Source organism: Calypte anna, chromosome 6 (genome assembly GCF_003957555.1).
Source record: "Calypte anna isolate BGI_N300 chromosome 6, bCalAnn1_v1.p, whole genome shotgun sequence".
In the NCBI taxonomy this organism is placed as follows: Eukaryota; Metazoa; Chordata; class Aves; order Apodiformes; family Trochilidae; genus Calypte; species Calypte anna.
The window spans coordinates 29,849,442-29,871,760 of NC_044252.1; the positions used below are offsets into that span (position 1 = coordinate 29,849,442).

Below are 22,319 nucleotides of genomic sequence, written 5' to 3' on the forward strand. Positions count from 1 at the left end.
TTTCCTAGAATTCTCCACTTATGGATGAAGATCCTTTTTTATATGTTATCATTAGCAATTTTAATTTGACATAGGGAAATTTTAATTTATTTCTTACACTTTTTGATTTTTTTTAAAGGATGTGGGCAGATGGCCTCCTCCAAACTCAGCTGGAGTGCTTTCTTTAAAACATTTCTTCACCTCCACCTTGTCACCCCTCTTCCACAAATGTCACCACATACACAGCTGTACTACTGGAGACAGCTTGAGCACTCCCTAAACCAAGAGATTCATCTGAGGAACATAAATAGGCAGCCAGAGCTAACCTCACATTGCCTGAAGCAGATTAGGAAATTCTCCCACAAAATGTGCTGAGAACACAAGAGTGATTCCTCACAGAGCTGGAGTGGTTCTATCCTAACTTGGCACTACTTGCTAGTGAAGGTCTATAACCAACCTACAGGATATTTATTTAGATTATTTTCCCATTCCTTCTACATTCCCATTATCCATCCAACGAGTTATAACACTCTTAATTTCATTTTTAGGCCCTTTTTTCTATTATGTTATCAGTAACCCAAGTAAGTATGAAGCAACATTTCCTTCTGTTTGTAGGATCACAATGTGGTCAGAAAGAATGGAGGTTATGACATAAAGGAATTAAGCTGGTCTAATATAACTAACAGCATAACTGATAACGAGCAGCTTTCAGTAATAAACTCTCCAATATCACTACAGATACAGATGTGAACAGACCATTTCAAACTCATCCTTGATATCTCAGTTCTCTGAACTGCCAATATGCTCCATGAAAACAGGGATGCTTTGTTGTAAACTGCTACATGTAAAGACAGGCCACTTACCTTTCTGGAGTTTGGATGTTATCCAAGTCCTCTATGTCCAGCACCATCTGCTGGGATTCCTCCTTAGCTGCTTCTGTTTTTTCCTCAGCTAATTTTAAATAGGCACGAACAACATCTTCCAGAGATTTGATGTTCACCTACATGAAAGGCAGAAAATGGAAAGATGTTCCCACCCACAACAGGCAGCAAATATTTAAAACATAAACACTACAAACCCAGGAACATTTAAAAGGCAGATTAACACATGACCGGTCAGTTCCTTTTAGATCACATGAGCTGAAACCTAACATGCTTGCTACAACTTACAAAAATTCAAAAGCCATACCTGCTGGCAAATGTTCTTGTACTGGTACAGCCCTTCTTTTGCCAGATGACTCTTGCGGAGGTCCACGCAGAGCTCCAGGTACTTCAGCATAATGGGCTCGTGGGTCTTCTGCCATGTTCGGTGTTTCTTACTTTTCATAACATCATAGAGAACATCAAGGGCAGGCTGCTTTTTGCCAACCTCAAGGAATTCTGAAAGTAAAATCCAACTAGTCAAAGACTTGCAAGCCAGAAGATGCCTATTTTTATACTTGACACTGTGAACTTTTAGAATTCAAGCAACTAACCAAAGTTCATTGATGGTTTGGTTTCCCTGGCTGCAGCAAACACGTTGGCAGCTGCAGCTGCAGCCTTTCAGTGACAGAACTGGCAAACACAGGCAAACCTCTCCTTCTCACTTGAACATTTCAGGATGGCAGAGATGTCTCACCATCCACCAAGGCATGACTGGGCATTTCATGTATTTTAATTAAACACACACATCCAACTTTAAAGCCAGTTTCCACACCACAAAGCTTGTAGCACAGCAGCTATCAGTTTTGTTCAACAAGATGCAAACCATCCACTGAATGTGACTTAAAAATAAGTTCTGGTCTCAAGACAGGAAAAAAAAAGCAACTTTGTTCAGAAATTTTTTTTGGAATTTTTTTTCAAGTCAGAGTGCTCTAGAGATTCAGCTTATAGGGCACACTAAGAGCTGCTACTGTCCAACTGAGAGGTCAGGCATTTTTTAAACCAGTGCCCATTTATTCACTCCTTAAGCAGCTGCTGTTGGTTATTAAGAGGATCCCTAAGCACCAAACCTCTGACATATCACACTGCTCTGTACAAAATACAGAAACTATCCCTGAGCAAATATTAAAGCAGCACAGCCAGCTTCCAGCACACACAGGCCCTACACAAATGGTCCTCCTCACTGGAGAAAAGCAAGATAAAAATGTAAAGAATGAGAAGCAAACATGCTTGAAAGATACCAAGAAGTGGAGTACAGCTAAGAGGAAATGTGTGTATTTTTAAAAGCTATGGGGTGCAGTCTATTTTCCATGAAGTACTTGGGAAATCATTACATTCCAAAAGAAACAATGGCAGAAAGGATTAAAGTGAGGGCAGCTCAAGGTGCTCAGATATCAGAGAGCTTTTAAGTTTTGGAAGCGAAACCAGGCTAAAGGATGTATTTTGAAAGCAGCAGTTTTAATTTAAGGACCACATATTTGGGGCTTAGTTTAAGTAAATAATGAGCTTGCATAAGATAAGCAAGTTCCTTTCTAGAAAAAACGTGGTGTTGTATTTAAAGATAATTAAGGTTAACAGTGTGTCAGTATTCAGCAATATTATTATGCTTACTGACTGAATTCATTCAAATGAATTCATTCTCCATCCCATAATTTACAGTTATTCTCTTAGTGCTGCTTTTGAGACAATTAGTGCTCAGCTTTACAATTTTCTTATTTATGAAAATAAACTTGAAAGGCAAGTTTAATCCTGCAACAATGCCAGGCTACTCCAGCCCCAACTCTCAGCACTCGATAACCAACTGGACAAAGCACAAAAGTCACGTTTTGAAACTTTTAATTAACTCTGGCCAAGCAAGTTCTTACCAGTAAGTCAAATAATTAAGGCTAATTTAACAGACAATGTAGTAAAAGCACAAAGTGAACCTGAAAAGTCAAACACATTACACATCACCGTGCCTTGCAGTGGAAACTGTAAGTCATAGAAACAAAGATCTGCAACTGAGCAGCTGTCAGGATTACATTTTATCTGTTTTTTTCCTGTTACAGGACTTAAAATGCCAAAAGATAACCAAAACATCAACTGAAGCTGACTGGAGAAAAATTAGCTGATACACACACAGACAACTTATCTGCTAACCCAAAATCCCAGATTAAGCTAAATTTTCAATCTGAGGAAATGTACATCACCACAGAGGTGAGAAAAATGTCACACATTATCCAGCATCTCTAACAGAAAACAAACTCAGCACCTGCCACAATAAAACACTTCCAAAAGTTGTAATACGTCCTTGACTACAAAGCAATGCCAGATATTAAGAATAGTCAAGGGTTGGCTTTCACCTGCATTTATTGTCTGCAAGAAAAAACAACTTTTCTTATGTATCTGTAAGTATCTATAATCACTCAAGTTCTTATTTCCTAACACCAACTTTGTACAGCGAGATCAGGGAGAACCTGAAGCATAAAGTGCTCCCAAATGCTCAATTAAGCCTTACATATAAAATGCAAACACTGAACCTCTGGAAACTGCACTGTGAAACATCAGCTTAACAGCAAACTGCTTCCTGCAGCCTACAACCTGCCTTGGGTAGGACTTCTCACCCTTCATCACACTTGGCCATGGTAAGGCTTGAGCCCTATGACATCATGTGTCATGTTTTCTATTCCATTTATCACAACTGGGCACCACCAGCATCTGGCTGAAGAGCACTTCCTTCAGTTTCAATCCTTTATTTCAACTCCACTCCTTCAGTGCCTCAGAACTCAGCAGACTTGCAGTAGTACAAGGGATGTGAATTGAAAGATGCTCTTCAACGCCAGGAAAAGAAGGGTAAAATGCCAGAATTAAACAGCAGTTCAAGGTCAATACTGCACCAGTGTGACTGCTCACCAAGTACAGCTCACCCTTCCCAAGAATTCTTAAGTTTAATTGACGTTTATACACTATGGTAGGTGCAGCTTTTCCAGTGAAAGGATTGTTGAAATACAACTTCATCTTTGCAAGGTCACTGAAGCTGATTTTACCTATCAACTTTTTATCTTTGTGGGAATACGTTTTACAATGAATTTTCCATTAGAAACCTTCAGGACATGCAGTACTTTATTAATATTTTCTCATTTAATTACCAAGTACTTGAATTAAGTATAGTCCCCAGACTCCACAGCCTCCTCAGCTGTCATTTCAAGACCTCTACATCATCTGTAATTTCTGGACGCCTTGAAGTGTCATCCTACAATCAGTCCTGTGTCTGAATGAAGTGTCTGAATGATTTTGCTAGATGCTCAAAATAGGATACTATAATAAAAAAAGAAGTGTCAAAGCCATATACTTAGGCTGAAAGGAGACAAGCTGATAAATATAACCAGCCCAGCTTTACATGAGCCACTCAACGAGCCAGCTACAGCGCAGTTCTCCTTGGTTTCTATTCCAGGGGCAAATCAGCCTGTGCGTTATTGAAGGACTTTAATCATAGTCACATGAAGGGTGAGACTACTCAACACGGCGAGGCCCGGGGATCAGACCGGTTTTAAAATCGCCCCGGCCAGCAGAGAGCCCCTTCCCGGCGTCAGATCTGCCTCAGGGCCGCAGCCTGAGAGGCGGCGGGGCCCGGGCCGCGCTGCTTCGGGGGAACAATCCCCCGCTACCGCGACCACCCCCACCACCCACCCGCCCTTCCCGCAGCGCCTGGGGCGCCAGGGGCGGCCGGGGGCCTCGGCGGGGAGGAGGAGGCGGAGCCGGGCCGAGCCCGCTCCCCACGGCTGCCCGGGCCTCGCCTCCGCCATGCGGCGCCGGCAGGCCAAGGCTGTTTCCTCACGGAGAGCGAGAGAGAGACGGCGCCGCGCCGCTCCAGGGCGGCCTCTCCTCTAGCGCCAGAGCGGCGCCGGCCCATGCCCTGCGCTGAGGGGCCGGCGGAGGGGGCTGCAAGGGCGGGCAGGGCAGGGCTGGGCCCGGCGCGGTCGTGAGGTGGATGGGGGGGGGAGGGGGAGGACGGGGAGGAGAAAGGGAATGGAAAGGAACGGCTGAGGCCGTCCGGCACGACGTGGAGATGCGAGAGGCGAAGCGGAGGGGTGGGGAGGGGTCGTCCCGCACTGACCGTTCGCCCGTTTCAGGGCATTCTCGGGCCGCTGGAAGTACGCCGGCATGATGGCGGCGGCCTCGGCTCCTCACAGGGCGGCGGCGGCGGCTCCGTGCTCCTGCCTGGCAGCCTGCGAGGCCGGAAAGGGAGGGAGGGCGGCCCGCACCCGCGCGCTCTGACGTCAGCGGAAGCGGAAGCTCCCTCCCGGCGCGCTGGGCGGGAGGGCGGTGGCAGAGACGCGCGGAGGGGCGGTCCCGAGTTCGGGGTGGTTCGGTTCGGTTCGGTTCGTTCTGATCTGGGCCACACTCAAGCGTTGTGCGAGCTCGCCCCAGGGGAGTACCGGAGCGCTCCGGACGTGCTAGGCCGGGGATGGAGGGGTTCTAGTGCCTGGTGTAGGGGCGGTCACAGCGGCGTCGCTGGCCCCCCTGTACCCGTCCAGGGCAGGGCAGGCTCCGGGTTGATGAGGCTCCTGGTGGAGGCAGCGGCTCTCACATGGGAGCTTGAGCCTGGAGCTTCTGGATGAAATAAATTTGATGCAGAAGAGCATTTTGGCAGTGGTGTGTGCTCTGCCTTTGCTCTGTGCGACTTTTTCAGGCAGTTCAGAAGTTGTACTTTGGGGCAGTTAAGAGCTGGCAGAAAGGCCCTTTGGGTGCATCATCAGCTGCAGATCTCATCCTTAATCTTAAAAAATCAGGACAATCTTTACAGGGAATCTGGCCGTTTCTTCTAAAAAGCAATAATTAAAAAAAAACAACTACAATAAAAAGCAGTAGTGATGTTAGTATGGTATGTACTACTGCTGGTGTGAGAACTACTACTGCCAGTGTGCATTTTTTCCAAACTACCGATGTGAAAATTCCTTTTGGCACATGGAGTGAAGTGGAAGCTGTCTAAAACTCTGGATTAGACGGAGAGGCCCTGGAACAGCAGCAGCAAAGGCACTAAAACAGCAGTGACTGTGTGAGTAATGGGATATTTTGGATGAGTCAACAGCGTCTCCACTGAAGGCATCAAACACTTTGTTCTTCTCAACCTTTCAGCCGCAGCCATGGCTTTGTCATCATGACTCTTGCTGTGGCTCTCTGCAGACCAGGCTGTGTTTCACTAGTTTCTTAAGTATGATTTTCCCAAAGTAGGTGGATGGAGAGGTCTGTACCAAAGACAGCCTGTCCCTGTCCTTTGAATTTCTCTTTTGGTGCATCTCTTCCTATGGATTTGTTGTTTTTTTGGTTTGGTTTTTTTTTTGCATGTTCTTGACATTAACCACCAGAAAGTTTCATCACTATTGTACAATGCATTTAAAAACGTAAGGTTGGCTTGCAGTCATGGTTTATTGATAAACAGTTAAAACTAAGATTTTTAAAAAAAAGACACATCCACTCCACGGAAGCTTTAGTACCATCGAGTGTATCCATGTAACACCAGTCTTTCTTCACTCTACTGCGTGAGCCTGTGTTCTAGAGTGGAAAAAAAAACCACATTTTTTTTCAGGCTGCCTTCTCTGGGGACTTTATCCATGTCCTTGGTCCCTGAGGTGCAGTGTCCCCATCAAGCCACATCACTGATGGATGTGCTGGTGCTTTAGTGCAGCCTGCCTTGTGAAATGGCTCTGGCAGGCTAAACCTTTCAGTTTCAAGCCACAGTGAAATATTCTGTAGTCTCCATGAAAATATTTACAATCCTGAACTATTTTATAGTCCTTTTCTTCAAATCAGCCCGGGAGTCGGTGAGATGGGTGCTAGGTCTGGGTGGCAGCATCTGCCCGTGCCCCTGTCACCAGAGCCACTACCCATCCCGAGGCTTCCCAGCCTTCCTGGGGACAGTTTTTTCTTACCATTTTACCATTTTTTCACCATTTTCTAGCAGCGGTGTCTCTCTGAGGCTCTGCTTCGCTTCTCTGATCTCTCCAAAGTTCCCCAACACCCTCCGGGCTTGAAGACGATTCCGAGCTGCCTCACGGTGCTCGGATGCCATTGTGCATTCAAACCTCAGGACGAGACCCTTTTATTCCCAAATAAATTCGTTATTTGATTCCTCACCTCGCAGGGGACCCTCTCGGAGGTGACTTTATGCACACCCCGGGAAGGAGGCGGCTGCCATTCGGGTGGTGACCGGGGCACCGCTCCTCGCCCTGACTTCGGGGGGGCGGCCGCCTCCTCCTCCGCCTCCTGAGGAACGTTTCACGTGAATCGTGCCCCCAGAGCGCATCAAATAAATTATTTTTTTTTTTTCTCCCAAAAGTCGGTTTTTTGGGGGTTGTTTGTTCCTGAGGGAACTCGGGCTGGCCGGTCCCAGCGGCTGTCAGGGAAGCGGCGGGGCGGGAGCGCTGAGGAAATGGCGGCGGGGCCGTGAGGGGGGACGGCGGGGCGGGGCGCGGGCGGGAGGCGGCCGGACCGAGGCGAGCCGGGCCGGACCGAGCCGGGCTGGGCGGGGAAGATGGCAGAACCGGAATCGCAGCTGCTGCTGGCCGTGGGGCTGATCGGTAAGGGCCCTGCAGGCCCCGGGGAGCTGCGGGAAGGGTCGGGCTGGGGGTGGTGGTGATGGTGGTGATGGTGGGCGGTGTGAGGGAGCTGTGAGCCGCTCGCTTGCGGCCATGGGGCTGTCCCTGGGGTTGTGCCGTGTGGGTCTGCCTCTGACAGAGCTAAATCGTGCACAGGTCCTGCTACAGGGTCCTAAAAAAGCCGGAATTAGCGTGGACTGCATCAAAAGGAGTGTGGCCGGCAGGCCAAGGGAGGGGATTCAGACACACACACACACACCCCGCCTTGGGGAGACCCCAACCCCGGGTATTGTGTCCTCAACAAAAAAAGAAGGACATGGAGCTGGTGGAACGTGTCCGGAGGAAGGCCATGAAGATGATGAGAGGGCTGGAGCACCTCTCCTATAAAAACAGGCTGAGAGATTTGGGGTGGTCCAGCCCGGGGAGAATTTGGAGCATCCTTCTGGTACCTGAAGGGGCTACAGGGAAGTTGGGGAGGGACTTTTTACAAGTAGGCCATAGGTCAAAGGGTTTTAAGCAGTTTTAAGATGAAAAAGGTTAAATTTAGATTAGCTATCAGGAAGAAATTCTTCACTGTGAGGCTGGTAAGCCCCTGGCCCAAGTTTCTCAGAGAAGCTGTGGCTGCCCTATCCCTGGAAGTGTCCAGGTCCAGGTTGGATGGGGCTTGGAGCATCCTGGGCTGGTGGGAGGTGTCCCTGCCCATGCAGGGTGTTGGGAAATACATGGTCTTTAAGGTCTCTTCCAACCCAAACATTCCATGATTCTTTGAAATTCACAGGTTTTGAGGTTTTGTCATGAAATCAGAAATGAGTAAAGCAGGGAAAATCATAAATAAGTTGGTCTGGGAGCTTGTTGATCATACCTTGCTTATAGGAATGCCTGTTCATACTCCTGGTGCTTTTTTGACCTCAGGAAGCAGGTCATGAGTGAGTGTTTGTTGACATTTAAAACACAAAACCTGTAGCACACGTGCTGCCTTACAGCTTAAACCTTAGTGGCAGAACTGGCTGTCTTAGGGTCAGGGTAAGGTGGAATTTTAATCAGATTCCAGGAAACAAACCTGATTAACCCATCAATTTACTTCCTTGCTGCTGTTTGACATTCTCACAGTGAACATCTTTCCACCATAGAAAAAGACACCAATGGAGATGCTTTGTGGGTTTGGTGTTATCCATCCATAACAGCTGAACTGAGGAGTCTGTTGCTGCGAAAGTGCTGCCTTACAGATGAAAATAAACTGCTTCACACATTTGTGTTTGGCCAATATAAAAGGTCATGGTTCTACATCACAACTGTGGAAGTTCAAGATTCTCCAGCCTTGAAAAAGGTAGGACTTGGCTCATTGGTGTTTTGGTAAAGTTCAGGGAAGACTTCTGCAGAGCTGCTTCTGGCAATTTAAGTAGGGTTTTCCCATTGTGTGCTGTGAGAAAGGGAAGGGATTCGAGGTTTTGTGGGCTCACAAATGCAGGTCTTGCCCATCTCTCTAACTCTCTGCAAGTTAAAGTTTTCACCAAGATGTGTATTAGATGGGAGTGCAGAGACTGAAATACTAGAAGATTTAGATTCTGTGTCTCAAAGTAGAGGTGCTTTTTCATGCCATTATTTCTAGTTGCTTGGAATTTCAAGTCAGCATTTTTTCCTCTTCTTTTTCTTTTGTCAAAAAAGCTCTACAAAGTGTCTGAAATCTTGTTGCTGTTAGAACTGAATGCTTTTGTTTTCCCAAATGGTTGAGTTATATAGGCAGTTTCTTTTCCGATGCATTTTTAACTGGATAACTGCAAATATACTTTTATCTTCGGTACTTTCCCTATTACAAAGTTCAGTAAATTGCTTTCTAAGTTTATTCAATTTTCATATTTCATTCTGCTTTTAAGTAGAAAGATAAGGTGATTATGTGATATGCCCACAGCAGAATGTTGCTTGCCTTTCCTCCCTCCAAGCTTACACCTCCTATGAACCTTAAAGGTATAAAAAAAAAAAATAATAACATGGCCCATTGCTGCCTGTGACAGTGGTGGTGATGCTATTTGAGGAAGACACAAGAGCCTGGTCATTGTCTGCAGATTTTCCACCTCATAATGTCCCACCCCACAGTAATTACATGAAGGAAGTAAAAGAGCATTTCTGTTTGTGAGAGTCTCTCACCTTGAATTCTTTCAGGTTTCTTTCTAAACATGTTGATGCTGTCTGCCTCCACAGCCTCCTTTGGCAACAAATTCTGGAAGTTTCATACCTGCTGTGGAAAAGAGAGATGCTTCTTTTAAGATAATCTTATGAGGAAAGCAACTTTTAGAGAGTAAATGAAGCAAAAGATAGTGTGTCCTAGATCTGACTTAATGGAAATGAGTCGCATCAGAAACCCATTGGCTGGGATTTTCCTGCAGTCAGTAACTTGGATCTGCTGCTGCTGTTCATTTTTTTTTAATTGAAACTGCAGCAAATTCAATAATATGAAAAATTCTGTTCATGTGGGGCCATTAAATAAGCTGTGCCTTTTTCTCTGCATGTGTCTTGCCCAGGTGACCCACTTCTCCGTTGTTCTGACTACCAAAGACTTCAACCCAGAGAAGTATGCAGCCTTCACTAGGATACTCTGCAGGTCTGTATAAAAGCTGCTCTGAGATACTGCTGTGTGCATGTTTTGCTCTGGCCCAGGCAAGAGATAAAATTCCATTGTGTTTTGTTTGTATTTGGTCTCACCATCTGCTGGAAATTCAGCTCTACAAACTGAATCAGATGTCTTCATGCAGTAAGTGTTGGGTGAAAGTCAGGTGCCCAGTAGGTTTTAAGGTGTCTTCTCCAGACACCCCACACAACACTCATTTTCATATGTTTAAAACTATAAACATTTGTGAAGAGGTCAGTGCTGTGCAGTTACAGGTCACTATGGATAGAGTGGGTAATTTGCATCCCTCCCCACCACCTCTGCTACAGATATATCCTGCAGCTCCTCTGAGCAGGGCACAACACCCAGTGTATTTTTTTTTCCTTTTTTTTGAAAGGAGGTCTCTCTGCCTCTCTAGGCAGTCTGTGGCTCTGTCTTCCTTCTTCCAACCACACAGCTCTCTTCTCCTTCCCTATTCCTCTTTACTCACTTCCCTCCATGTCACAGTTCTCATGATCTCCCTCTGCATCTCTATTCATTTTCTTCAGTCCCCAAATAAGTTTGGTCCCAGTTCTTGATACTGAGAGTATTCCCTGAGATTTTGCAAGATGTTGCAGCTATTGGATGCAACTGTGAGGTTATTGCATCATAGATTTGGAGATTCTGTCAGGGTATTATTATCTGTTCTGCAGGGTACTGAAATCTGAGGTTGTGCTTTTCCACTGATAGATGAAATGTTTAGATTGGCTGTGGATCACATTCATGCTGATTTAACAAGTAAATCAAATCCTTTAACCTTGATAATTGAGTTTCAAGGGTGACATAGCCTTGTACCATTGCTACCATGAAAAAAAAACAGTTGAGAGCTTCAGCACTGTTCCTTAAATACCTTAACCTGTAAAATAAATTCTGGTGTCTCTGTGTTGGTTTTATCCATGAGCAGAAAGGACATCTGTTTATATTTTTTTGTCCACCACTTATTAAAGAGTAAAGAAACTTGGATCATAGAATCATAGAATCATAGAATCATAGAATTAGCCGGGTTGGAAGGGACCTCAGAGATCATCTAGTCCAACCCTTGACCCACCGGAGCAGTTGCTAGACCATGGCACTGAGTGCCACATCCAGTCTTTTTTTAAATGTCTCCAGGGATGGAGAATCTACCACCTCACCGGGCAGTCCATTCCATAGTCTAATCACCCTCTCCGTGAAGAAATTCTTTCTAATATCTAACCTAAACCTCCCCTGGCACAACTTAAGACTGTGTCTTCTTGTCTTGTTGATGGTCGTCTGTGAAAAGAGTCCAGTTCCCACCTCGCTACAGCCTCCTTTCAGGTAGTTGTAGACAGCAATGAGGTCTCCCCTGAGCCTCCTCTTCTTCAGGCTGAACAGCCCCAGCTCTCTCAGCCTCTCCTCATAGGATCTGTGCTCGAGTCCCTTCACCAGCCTGGTTGCCCTCCTTTGGACCTGTTCCAGGACCTCTACATCCTTCTTAAGCTGAGGGGCCCAGAACTGGACACAGTACTCGAGGTGTGGCCTAACCAGTGCTGAGTACAGGGGAAGAATCACCTCCCTGGACCTGCTGGTGACGCTGTTTTTGATACAGGCCAGGATGCCATTGGCCTTCTTGGCCACCTGGGCACACTGCTGGCTCATGTTCAGTTTCTTGTCGATGCAGACTCCCAGGTCCCTTTCTGCCTGGCTGCTCTCCAGCCACTCTGTGCCCAGCCTGTAGCGCTGCATGGGGTTGTTGTGGCCAAAGTGCAGGACCCGGCACTTGGCCGTGTTGAACCTCATCCCGTTGGGATCAGCCCAGCTCTCCAGTCTGTCCAGGTCCCTCTGCAGAGCCCTCCTGCCTTCGAGTTGGTCCACACTTCCTCCCAGCTTGGTGTCATCTGCGAATTTGCTGATGATGGACTCAATCCCTTCGTCTAAGTCGTCGATAAAGATATTAAACAGAACTGGGCCCAATACTGATCCCTGGGGGACACCACTAGTGACCGGCCGCCATTTTGATGCAGCCCCGTTCAGCACCACTCTCTGGGCCTGGCCCATTGAGAACTGGTTATGTGGTCTGCATGTGGTAACAGGAGTTACTGAAGTTGCTTTTTCATAAAGCAGGTCCCTTCCCAGCCTGCAAAGAATCCTTAGGCTGCTGACACCTTTGTGCTATGATTCTATGTTGGTAAATGTTGGTTCTTTCATACAACAAATAAAAATACAAAGTAGTATTTGCATCCAGGACAGACACATTTTTGTGTCTGTATCAAAAGGCTCCTAGTTCAGTCTTTAAAACCTCAACCAAGCATCCAAAATAACAACTGTTGCCCATAATATTGCTGTCTGTGATGCTGTGATTTTCTTTTATGTATCTCCTGGTACTGCTTACAGTCAAAATACCAGACTCTTCTCTTTTCATGCAGAATCTACTTGAAGTATGGAAGTCCAGTTAAAATGATAGAGAGCTACATTGCAGTTCTTACCAAGGGGATCTGCCAAAGTGAAGAAAATGGATCTTTCCTCAGCAAAGATTTTGATGCTCGGAAGGCTTATCTTGCTGGTTCCATCAAAGGTTAATACCAAAACTCTCTGATTTCTTTTGTACAACAGAAAATACAATCCAGTTTTCATGTGTACTCCAAGTAAACAGTATTATCTCTGCTGATATCATTAAGCTTCTTCAAAAAGTTGTAATTACCAGCATGTAAATCTTCCATAAAATAATTTTTGACCTTTTTTTCTAGATATAGTATCTCAGTTTGGAATGGAAACAGTTATCTTGTATACAGCACTGATGTTAAAGAAGAGAATTGTGGTGTACCATCCTAGAATAGAAGCTATCCAGGAGTTTACCAGGTATTTTTGTCAATCCCTACCTCCCCAGCCACCCCTAAAAGTTCAGAAAGTCTTGAGCCCTCACTGAGAGAAATGTTTGTGTTTCTGGATGTCCAAATGTCCATATATCTCCATTAAATCTGTTCAGTGACATCCTGCTAAGCACCTCCTAAGGCTTTTAGCTGCATGTTTATCAGCTGAGAGAAATGCAGCTGTAGGATGAGTGATAAGCTCTGCTTGCTCTGATAGTCAGAACCTCTGCAGTTCACTTATGTGCATGCCATAAGACCAGACCAGATGAGACCTGGTCATTTATTTCTTATCACATGCATTTTGTACTGTAAAAATTTCACTAATAAAAGGAAAAATCTCCTGTGTGCCAAGTATCAATATTATTTCTCTAGGACTTTGCCTGCTTTAGTGTGGCATCGACAGGACTGGTCAATTCTTCATTCCTATGTACATCTAAATGAAGAGGAAGTGGAAGCCTTAAAAGCCTGCACAGGTAGTGATAATTTCTTAATTGAAAGAGAAATTAAATTTTGGGTTTTTTGGTGTGGTTTTTTTTTTTTTATTCCTGCACTGTTTTCATCAGTGATCTTTGAGGAAAAAGTGGTTAATTTGCTACTAATGCTCTTGTTCAAATTTGAACCACATAATTTTATTTAGAAAAAGCAAACCCAACTAAAGAAGGATGGTAAAAGATCATTAGTTAAGCTGGTGTTTCTGTGTGCCCCTAATTGCAGATGCAAAACAGCTTTGAGAGTTTTTTGATGTTGTGATCAGAGGGGTTGAAGGTATCACTGTTGTACAGAAGCAGCTCCCTTTAGCTACTAGATTTCCAAATTCTACACATAGCTAATAACTTCCTGTTTGAAGATTTGTTTGTGTGCTTTTTTTTTTTGGTTCCTAAATCTGAAGTTCCAGACATACATTCTGACTGCTGCCAGTGAAATCTCTGGCTCCTACTCACAAGAGGACTTCACCAGCTGTGTAGGAATTTGCTCTGTGTGACAGATCACTGTGTAGCAATTAACACATAATCCAGGAAGAGGCCTTTAGTTTATGCAGAGGTTGTCCTGACACATAGTGTGGCAATTAAGAGGCTTCTTTATACAGACTAATGAGCAAAAAGACTCATCTTCAGTATTTCTACTGCATTAATAACAGTGCTTGGTTCAGCTCACTAAACATCCTTCACAGAGAAAAGCTGCTCTAAGTTTGCTCACCTGGCATGCTATAAATAAGAAAATATTCTGGTTTTATTCCCCAGTTCCAATCTAACAGTGATGACAAGGGACTTGTGAGTGGAGATTCTGTTAAATAGGAACTTCAGTGGTTTTCCACTTACAAATAAATGACTTAAGTAGTAAGGCAGAGAGTTTAAAATTTCAAATTGATAACCTTTTTATATCACATATTGTGCTAGAGGAGCACAGGATGATTAAGGAGATTTTAGAAGCTAATTTTTAAGCTCATCAGAAGTGCATCATTCAGCTGGACACACTCATTAAGTGACTGACAGTGTCAAGAGTGCAACCTCTTGGGTCCAGTGATTAACAGATTGTAGGATTGCAGTTCTCCACAACATCTTGGGTTTGGTTTGATTGTGTTTATGAAGACCTCCATCTTGCCAAAATTCTGCTCTCCAGGCTACATTGCTGGATTTACAGATTCTGAAGTCAACAGCAGGCCAGACCTCTACGACGTGTATGTGAATTTGGCAGATAGTGAGATCTCTGTTTCCCCTGGAGTAAAAGGTTGGTTGTTTTCTATGGTTTGGGGTTTTTTTTGTTTTGTTTTTTGTTTGTTTGTTTGTTTGGGCTTTTTTGTTTGTTTGTTTGGGGTTTTTTGCTTGTTTTTGTTGTTTTGGTTTTGTTTTTTATTTAGGGGCTGTTTATTCCAGGGTTGATAGTAACTGTTGAACCTTGGTCAGGCACTCTTGATCCTCCTTCCATGCAGGTTCTGGAAAGCCAACGTGGAAGCTTTTGTCCTGCAGATTTATTGAGCTCCTGGAAGACTGGTGAAACTTTCCATGTGGAAAGACAGGGCTTTGTCTTCCAACAAATGTACAACTGAGATCTCAAACCATGTCTTTTGGACAATTACATGGGAAAGACATTCAGCTGAGGGGTACTGAGTGCAGGAACACACCAAGAGTCCTTAGAAAAGCCTTGTAGCAAATACTTGGAGATCTGGGACTATTCAAAAGGAAAGTTTGTGTTTTGTTTGCTGTCTTGCTGTCATTGTCACCTGCTTAGGGCTGCTTTAGAGGTAGACAGTTGGCCTGTGCCACCATGGCTGCTGATAGGTCAGGTCTAGATTCAAATGGAGTCATGAAGGGGATTCCTTGTTTTGGCTTATTATTAATATGAATTCCTAGATGTCACAGAAGTGGTCATTTTACATGAATGTGCAGACTTTTTTTTTTTTTGTTATTCAGAGGCAATGACAATGGGAAAACTTCACAAAGAAATTGGACAACTAATTGTTCAATCTGCTGAAGATCCAGATAAATCAGACAGCCAAGTCATTAAGGTTAGTGTTTCATTTCTCTTTTTAAATCCAGTTAAATTAATTCTATCACTAAATGGTGGTGAAAGGAGGGGAGTAAGTTGAAGACTGTCCCTGGGAGTAAGTTGATCTCTTCCACCCTCTTGCTTTACAAAGGAGCATTTTTATTCTTTATACAGGCTTTGGAGGTTGGCAGAATTGGTTTATATTGGTTTATATTATCTCTTGGGTAACCACATTGCTGAAGAAACTTGCATTGATTATGAAACCTCCAGTAAAGTTAGTTTCTCAGTTTTATTCCACAAAGCATGTGTTTTGCTCAACACCTTTGAAAAAGCCCTACTGAGATATGGCTTCTGAGCTAAAAAACTGGCTTTTATGATGTGTTGTTTGTCCTTTTTTTCACTTCTCCCCCTGTCTGATACACTATTAGACATTTCACAACTGAGAAACTTAGTCAAAAGAGCCTGTGGAGTGGCTGCACCCCCTTTATTCAACATCCCACAAGAGCAGACTGAAGACCTGTTGACAGTTTTCCTTAAAATAAATGGGGTCTTTATTTAAAATTAACTTTTATTTATCATTATTTTCTTTTTATCTGTACTGATTTTTTTTTTAATAAGTGTATGTTAAAACATTAATAGAACTTACACTATATTCAAGGTTGCTTGTTTTTCTGTTCTTCAAGGATATTTCTCTGAAGACAAAAGAAATCTTGGCTATTTTAGCCTCACTGACTGAAGTTTCTGATGGGAATGGAAAACCAACCCTTAACTCTGAGGCCCTGAGACAGAAACGGTTTCCACCAGCTACAGAAAACTTCCTTTTTCATTTAGCAGCTGCTGAACAAATGCTCAAAATCTGATTTTGATGCACTGCAGATTTATGGACCGACCCAGAAATACTGTCTTTGCCATGCAGATAGGAACACCTGGTATTTTATATGGAAAAATTGAAGGTATAAGAGTGAATATTTACCATGATATCATGCAAAATACTGGAGCTTGACTGGGAACATGTGGAGGCAGATTTGGGAACATTCCTGGTGTCATTATCTTTCCTCAGCTGTAACTTTGTATACGTGGCTCCTTTCTCTCACATCTCAAGGTGAGAGTGTACACAAGGAGCAGGAGCCTGGGTGTCCAGGCTGTGCCAGTCTGTCTTGCAGGTTCCAGATGTCTGACAGCTCTGCTCTTGCTCTGACTTTTCTTCCTGGGCTCTGGAACAGAGGGTGCAGCACACAGGCTGTAAAACCAGCACAGTCTGGATGTTCTGGGCTCTGCCCAGGGAGACACTGAGTGTGCAGCTGGTGTTGAGGGGGCTTCCAGCCTTTCAGATGCTGCTCTTGCTCTGGACTGCCTGATACCTGGATATCCCAAATAAATTAATAAGTTCTCTATTATTTTTTTTTTTCTACTTGAAAGTGTCCAGCTGTAAAAGATGTCTGGAAAAATGCAATGTGCTAGCCTTACTCTATAAATGAAGAGATAATTTTGAAGCTCAAGTGGGAGTTAAACACCTCTTTGGGATTCTTGCCTTGGAGGTTTTCCCCATTTCACTCCATCCCTTGCCTCTGACGGAGGGAAAAGAGAACAGGATTACTGTAGCCAAAATGGGGCTTCCTAGGGGGGTCACTGACAAGTGCTGCTTTATAGCTGGAGTAATTTAAGAAGTTTTTTAGATTCTCCACTGAGAAGATAGCTGGCCATTAATTCCTGGTCCATTTGACAGAAAATCAGATGGAGGCTGACGGACTAGAAGTGTTCAAATGGCCACAGGCACCAATTACACTGCTTGAGCTGTAACACAGCTGCTGTCTAATGGTGCTCTGTGTCAAATCTAGATAGAAACTTTGGAAGACAATAGTGAAAACTGGGAAATAATTTAGAGAAAATTAAAATTTGCCTTCTTGTTTGACTGCATAGCCATAACTCAAACAAATAATTATTTTTTTTTCCCCTAAGCAGCTTGAAACTAACTGCTTTGTAATCTTCTAAGAAGAATTTAGAGTCTTTTTAGGGAAATACTTTGAGCCAATCAATCTGTACTTCTTCAGAAATGTCCACAACAAATCAGTCAGTTCTGCAGTAGCACTTTGTTACCTGAAAAAAATAACCTTTTTCCTGCCCTTTGTACAGATAGACTGAAGCATGTCATTTTGCATAGAGATTTTGTACTTATGATTAAAACTTTAGTAATCAATATTTATATTGTTAAATAATTGGATGTTTGCTATTCTGATCAATAACTAATGTTGGCTTGAAAAAGGTTTGCCCTTTTGCTATGTATCATATATTAAGGAAATCTATTTTAGAATGTGGATAAGGAATGTGGCATTTATGTATAAAATGGTGAGTTATTACAGACAGTAAATGAAAGTGCTTCAGAATAATCCCCTATTTTCAGGGGTATAAACTTCTGCTTTAAACACTTAGCCTAAATTCTGAACACAGAAGAGTGCTTTGTTTTTCATTTGTTTGTTTAACTTCTGAGAAAAATACTGCAATTGCCTTTGTTTACTTCTAAGTGCTCTGCAGCTGCTTTTCCCCATTTGCCCATTAATGTTGTTTTGTTTTGGTTTTTTTTCCTTAATGGTTCTGTAGTATTGCTGCTTCTGGTTTGGGACTTTTACAACAGTTGCAGTAGCAGAACTACTGAAACAGAAGTCATTCACCAAGAAAAAACAGAACATGCTTTTTTTTTGGTCATCTATCTTAACACCAGGTGGTAACTGTGCAGATATCCACATAGCTTCTTATTAACAGAAAGCCTTAAGGTGTTTCATTAAGGTAGTTAAAGACAAAAAGAAGAGAAGCTCAGTTACAAAGTAAATACTGAATGCTTTTTGTTTGGAAATGTTTTAAGTTGAAAACCTTGGTGTTGTGGATCTTGCATTCTGAGGTTTGTGTGAAACAAATGGAACACAGTTTTGCACTTAAGGAACTGCACTCGTAGCATGCTTATGTCTATTAAAGAAATCATGAACAGTCTGCCCTTTAATTTATGTAAATGTTTTTCTCAGTAGTTGTGATCACTGAGTCACAGGCTTTGGCTCTTAGTTTTGCAATCCTGGGACGAAGCTACAGCTGGATGTTTCAGGTCAGAAATGCACCACTAAACATTCCAAGAGTTTTGTCATCTGTGCTGATCTCTGTGTCAGCACTGAGAGAGGTGTATTGGCCTCCCTCAGCTTCAGTTCTTTCAAAGGATTGTCCTAATGTTCTTGCATTTTCTTAATGACTTTTGACACTGTTTCATCTCAAGGAGGTGGAGAATAAAATAGAAAAATCAGGAAGGTCAGGACAGGGAATGCTTTCTGCTTCTTTCTCACTTCCCTTTCCCCAGGGTGTGCACAAGCAGGCTCTGTGTGCAGTTGCTGGTTTTGCAAAGTCAGATGACATCCTTTCTTCTTCCTCCTAGAAGCAGAGATGATGTAAACCAAAACTGTCCTTCCCACCTTCTCATCTTTCTGCCTTTCTGTTCTTGGATAAATACAAAATGGTGAGAGTGGTGGTTCCTGCTGAGACACACGCCTCTGAAGGGGATGCTGCCTGCAGAATGATTGATTGAAAACCTTGAATTCAAACAAAAAAGTTGCACGGCTCCTTCCTGAGGCAAAAGGTACTGCCCAAAAAGGTATCTTGCTCACTGCCCAGCTGACCCAGATCCATCTCCACTATGTTTGTAGCCACTGCAAGGTGCTGAACACAGCAAAGGGTTGCAGAGGGTAAAACAGTCACTCCCTTCAGTTGTGATTTTGCTGAGTAAATTGGGTTTGTCTCTTAAGGTTAATTCTCTGCTGCAGATAATGCTCTCATCCCTGGGCTTTTAGTTCCTGGTGTGAGCTGCCCTGCCTTGTTTCCTCCATGGGCAAGTGTGGGGGGAAATGTTTTGCCTGAGAGCAATGCAGTGCTTTGTAAATTGCCACTGGACATCTGGCAAACTCAAAACTCCAGGGCTGCTCTGATTTCAACCTCTGCTTCAATTCCCCAGCTTCCTAAAGGGGCTGATGAGTATTTGTGAGCAGATAAACCCCAGCCATAGAGCTCAGTGTGGGCAGCTCAGAGCTGCCTCATCCTGCAGTACTCCCTTCCCATGGAGCTGCCTGCCTGGATTCTGAGCCAGAGGGAGCTTTGGCAGGTGAGGTCATTCCTTGGAGCTGCTGAATGCTGCAAGACTCAGGAGGAGACTTCAGAGACTGAGCAACAGCTCCTTCCCCAGCTCCTCCCTGAGGCACATGGGGTGGTGTCAAGCCCAGAGCTCCCTCCCCACCTGCATCCTTCTCCTTTCCTCCCCCCTATGGCCTGCAGGGAAAAGCAGAATGGCTGTGATACAGGCTTGGGGTTAGCACTGCCACACAGCTGAGGAAATGCTTTGATCTCAGTATTTCCTCACAGGGGAGTGGCTGATTTTATTTATTTATTCTTTTTTTTTTTTTTTTTTTAAAAGCTACATTAAAGGGATAGGGAAGCCTCATTGTGCAATCCTAAATTTCAAGATGCCAAGCTGGGGAAATGAGGAACTTCTCTTGTGCTGTACTGAGACTTCAGTTGTCCTTGAAGCCCAAAGCTTCCAGCTACTGGAGTTTATTTAAACAGCGCTGTCACATCACACACCAGCTGGGGCTAAAGGCAGGAGACAGACCCACATCAGGCTCTGTGTTGTTACCTATTCCAAATCACCAAGGTTCTCCTGTAAAAAAAGGTCCTGTAGGACCCTCCTGCTAAGTCCTTCAGGTGTGATGCATTTTTCCTTGTCCCAGTCTTCTTGCCCTCACTTTCCTCATCCCTCTGGAGTACCAGGTGTGTCTGGTGCTGGCAGTTCTAGTCACATAATGAATTTATTTCAAGACCAAGGAGTACAAGGCCTTTCTAGCAATATGTTCTCCCTGCCCTGATTTGGGAAGCAGCTGAATAACCCAGGCTGACAATTTAAATGGCAAGAGCTTGCTCTCCTCTTCTAGAAAATTCTGGTTAGGGCAGTAGGAACACGACTGGGACTGGGGAAAAGGAAAGAGTTATTAAATAGCCCTGAGGGGGCTGTGTTTAATATGGGCAATTTGAACTCAAGCTGGCAGAGCTTGGTAAGGGGCAGCTGTAATAACAGACACTATTACCAGCTCTGTTCCATCAGCCTTACTCACAGAGTTGTAATGACATCAATTTGCTTAAAACATCCAAGTGTGGTGCCAGAGAATTTATAGCCTGTCTAGTTACCATGACAATTCAAAGTTCACAAATGCATTCTCTTCCATTTGTTGCATTTGCTCTACTGCTGGGGTTTTCCTGTTGTTTTTTTTTTTTTCTTTATTGCCAGTGTGGTTCATGTAATTAGCATTTACTTTAGCCATTCTTAAATTATATTAGAAAAAGGAGAGGGGGGTGCTGTGGGTCTTTGTTGTAGTGCCAGTGTTTGCTGAGAGTGGAATTAGACCCCATCTGAGTTTGCCTTTGGAATGTTACTGAAATGGAGAAATGGGAGTTTAGAGAATGTTACCCCAGGTTGTCAGCTCTGCCACTGTAATTAAAGATCTGGAAGGGGGCAAACTTCATAGAGAGAGGCACACTGAGACTATAAAAGCCTCTTCCACCTAACCCTGAAGTAGCTGAGGAAAAAGAGCAGGACATGGCTCTTCCTTGCTCCTGTTCTCCCTCTCAGCCTGATGTGAGCTTTTCTTCTTGTGTCCCCTTTTGGTTGCCAGTGGAGAGGACACTTGGCTAGGCAGACCTTTGTTCTGACCCAGTACAACTGGTTTTATATTCTTAACCTGGATGGGATTTAACTATTTAGTTAAGACCTGGCCTCACAAAGGCAAAGCTGGGTCATCCCTGTGAAGTTCAGGAGGTGTCAATGATACCTGTAAAAAGCCACAAGAGTCTCCAAGTGGAGTAGGGCAAATTCTTTTGTCACTCTGAGCTTTGGCAGCTTAGCAGGCAGCATCCATAGTGCCTTGGAAGAGCTTCCCAGCACATCCCCCTCAAGTTCCAGGTCCTTAGGATGTGCTGTTCCTCCAGTCCTCTTTCCTTGTCTGACCCTCCTGCAGTAACTTCTTAGAGGAATGCTCCAAAAAGGCAGAACTCCCCCTATAAGCTAAACTCGAGCTTCCTGTTTTTGTTCTGTGCCAAAAGCATAACAGGAACTGTTTTCCTGCAGGAGACCAGGCCTGTTGTTTCTCCTTACTTTGCCCTATGCTGCTGTCTTCCTGTCAGGATGGAGAAGGTTGGGAAACCATTGGTTCCCTCCCACAGTGAGAAAACAAAAAAATCCAATCCTCCCAGCAACAGGGACCTGTGTACTGTGCTCCAAGGAAGTGAAGTTATGGCAGACTTTGGAGGCTGTACTTGTAATAACCACTTTCACAGAAATAATTTCACATTATTTGGTGCAGATTTATCCTTGCCACACACAGCCTTAGCAAATGTCATCAGTGATCTTGGAGCTGTCTTTCCTATCACCCCCCATCTGTCCTCATCACAGCCACAGGGTCTTCAGCCATGCTTGTGGAGCTGCTTTCTACCTTGTTCCCTCAGGAAAGGGCCTGATCTTCATTTGGTGGCAGGTCAGCAAACCACATGAAAGGAGCTGTACTGGGCCAGGCTAAAGATTTACTCAGCCAAATGTCACATCCCAGTGGCCACCCAAATGCAAACATGAAAATGGGAGCAGGCAGATCAGCTCTTGCCCTCTTCCACTCTCCAGCAGTATGGAGCTTCTGAGCTTTTTTTTTGCTGGAATTCCCATGAATTTGTTATCCTTGATTTCCTTTTGGAAACATCAATTTTCCCTGTGAATTCAGGTCAGCTTTTAGTATCTGCAATGCCCTTTGGAAAGAACTTCAAAGTTCAGTGATGTGTTGAGCAATCTGTTGCTACCCCTAATTCCACTCCT

General features: G+C 44.1%; 2 protein-coding genes across 4 annotated transcripts in view; one reads left to right on the top strand and one right to left on the bottom strand.

Annotated features, from left to right (window-relative positions):
* EIF3A (eukaryotic translation initiation factor 3 subunit A) overlaps nucleotides 1–5,166 on the bottom strand; it is a 34,503-nt gene extending 29,337 nt beyond the window's left edge. For all 3 annotated transcript variants that reach the window (XM_030453763.1, XM_030453761.1, XM_030453762.1), the window contains exons 1-3: nucleotides 4,996–5,166; nucleotides 1,168–1,358; nucleotides 843–979 (exon numbers count right to left, since the gene is read on the bottom strand). In XM_030453763.1, the coding sequence (XP_030309623.1) occupies nucleotides 843–979; nucleotides 1,168–1,358; nucleotides 4,996–5,044 (377 nt within the window). In that variant the 5' untranslated portion in view covers nucleotides 5,045–5,166. The remainder of the gene's footprint in view (nucleotides 1–842; nucleotides 980–1,167; nucleotides 1,359–4,995) is intronic.
* Nucleotides 5,167–7,367: 2,201 nt separating this feature from the next.
* On the top strand, nucleotides 7,368–16,403 carry DENND10 (DENN domain containing 10). Its single transcript, XM_008494968.2, has 9 exons — nucleotides 7,368–7,459; nucleotides 8,608–8,804; nucleotides 9,997–10,076; nucleotides 12,506–12,654; nucleotides 12,827–12,938; nucleotides 13,322–13,422; nucleotides 14,570–14,677; nucleotides 15,361–15,455; nucleotides 16,120–16,403. Exons 1-9 carry the CDS (start codon nucleotides 7,414–7,416, stop codon nucleotides 16,294–16,296), a joined length of 1,065 nt encoding a protein of 354 aa, XP_008493190.2. The 5' UTR covers nucleotides 7,368–7,413; the 3' UTR covers nucleotides 16,297–16,403.
* The last annotated feature ends 5,916 nt before the right edge of the window (nucleotides 16,404–22,319 follow it).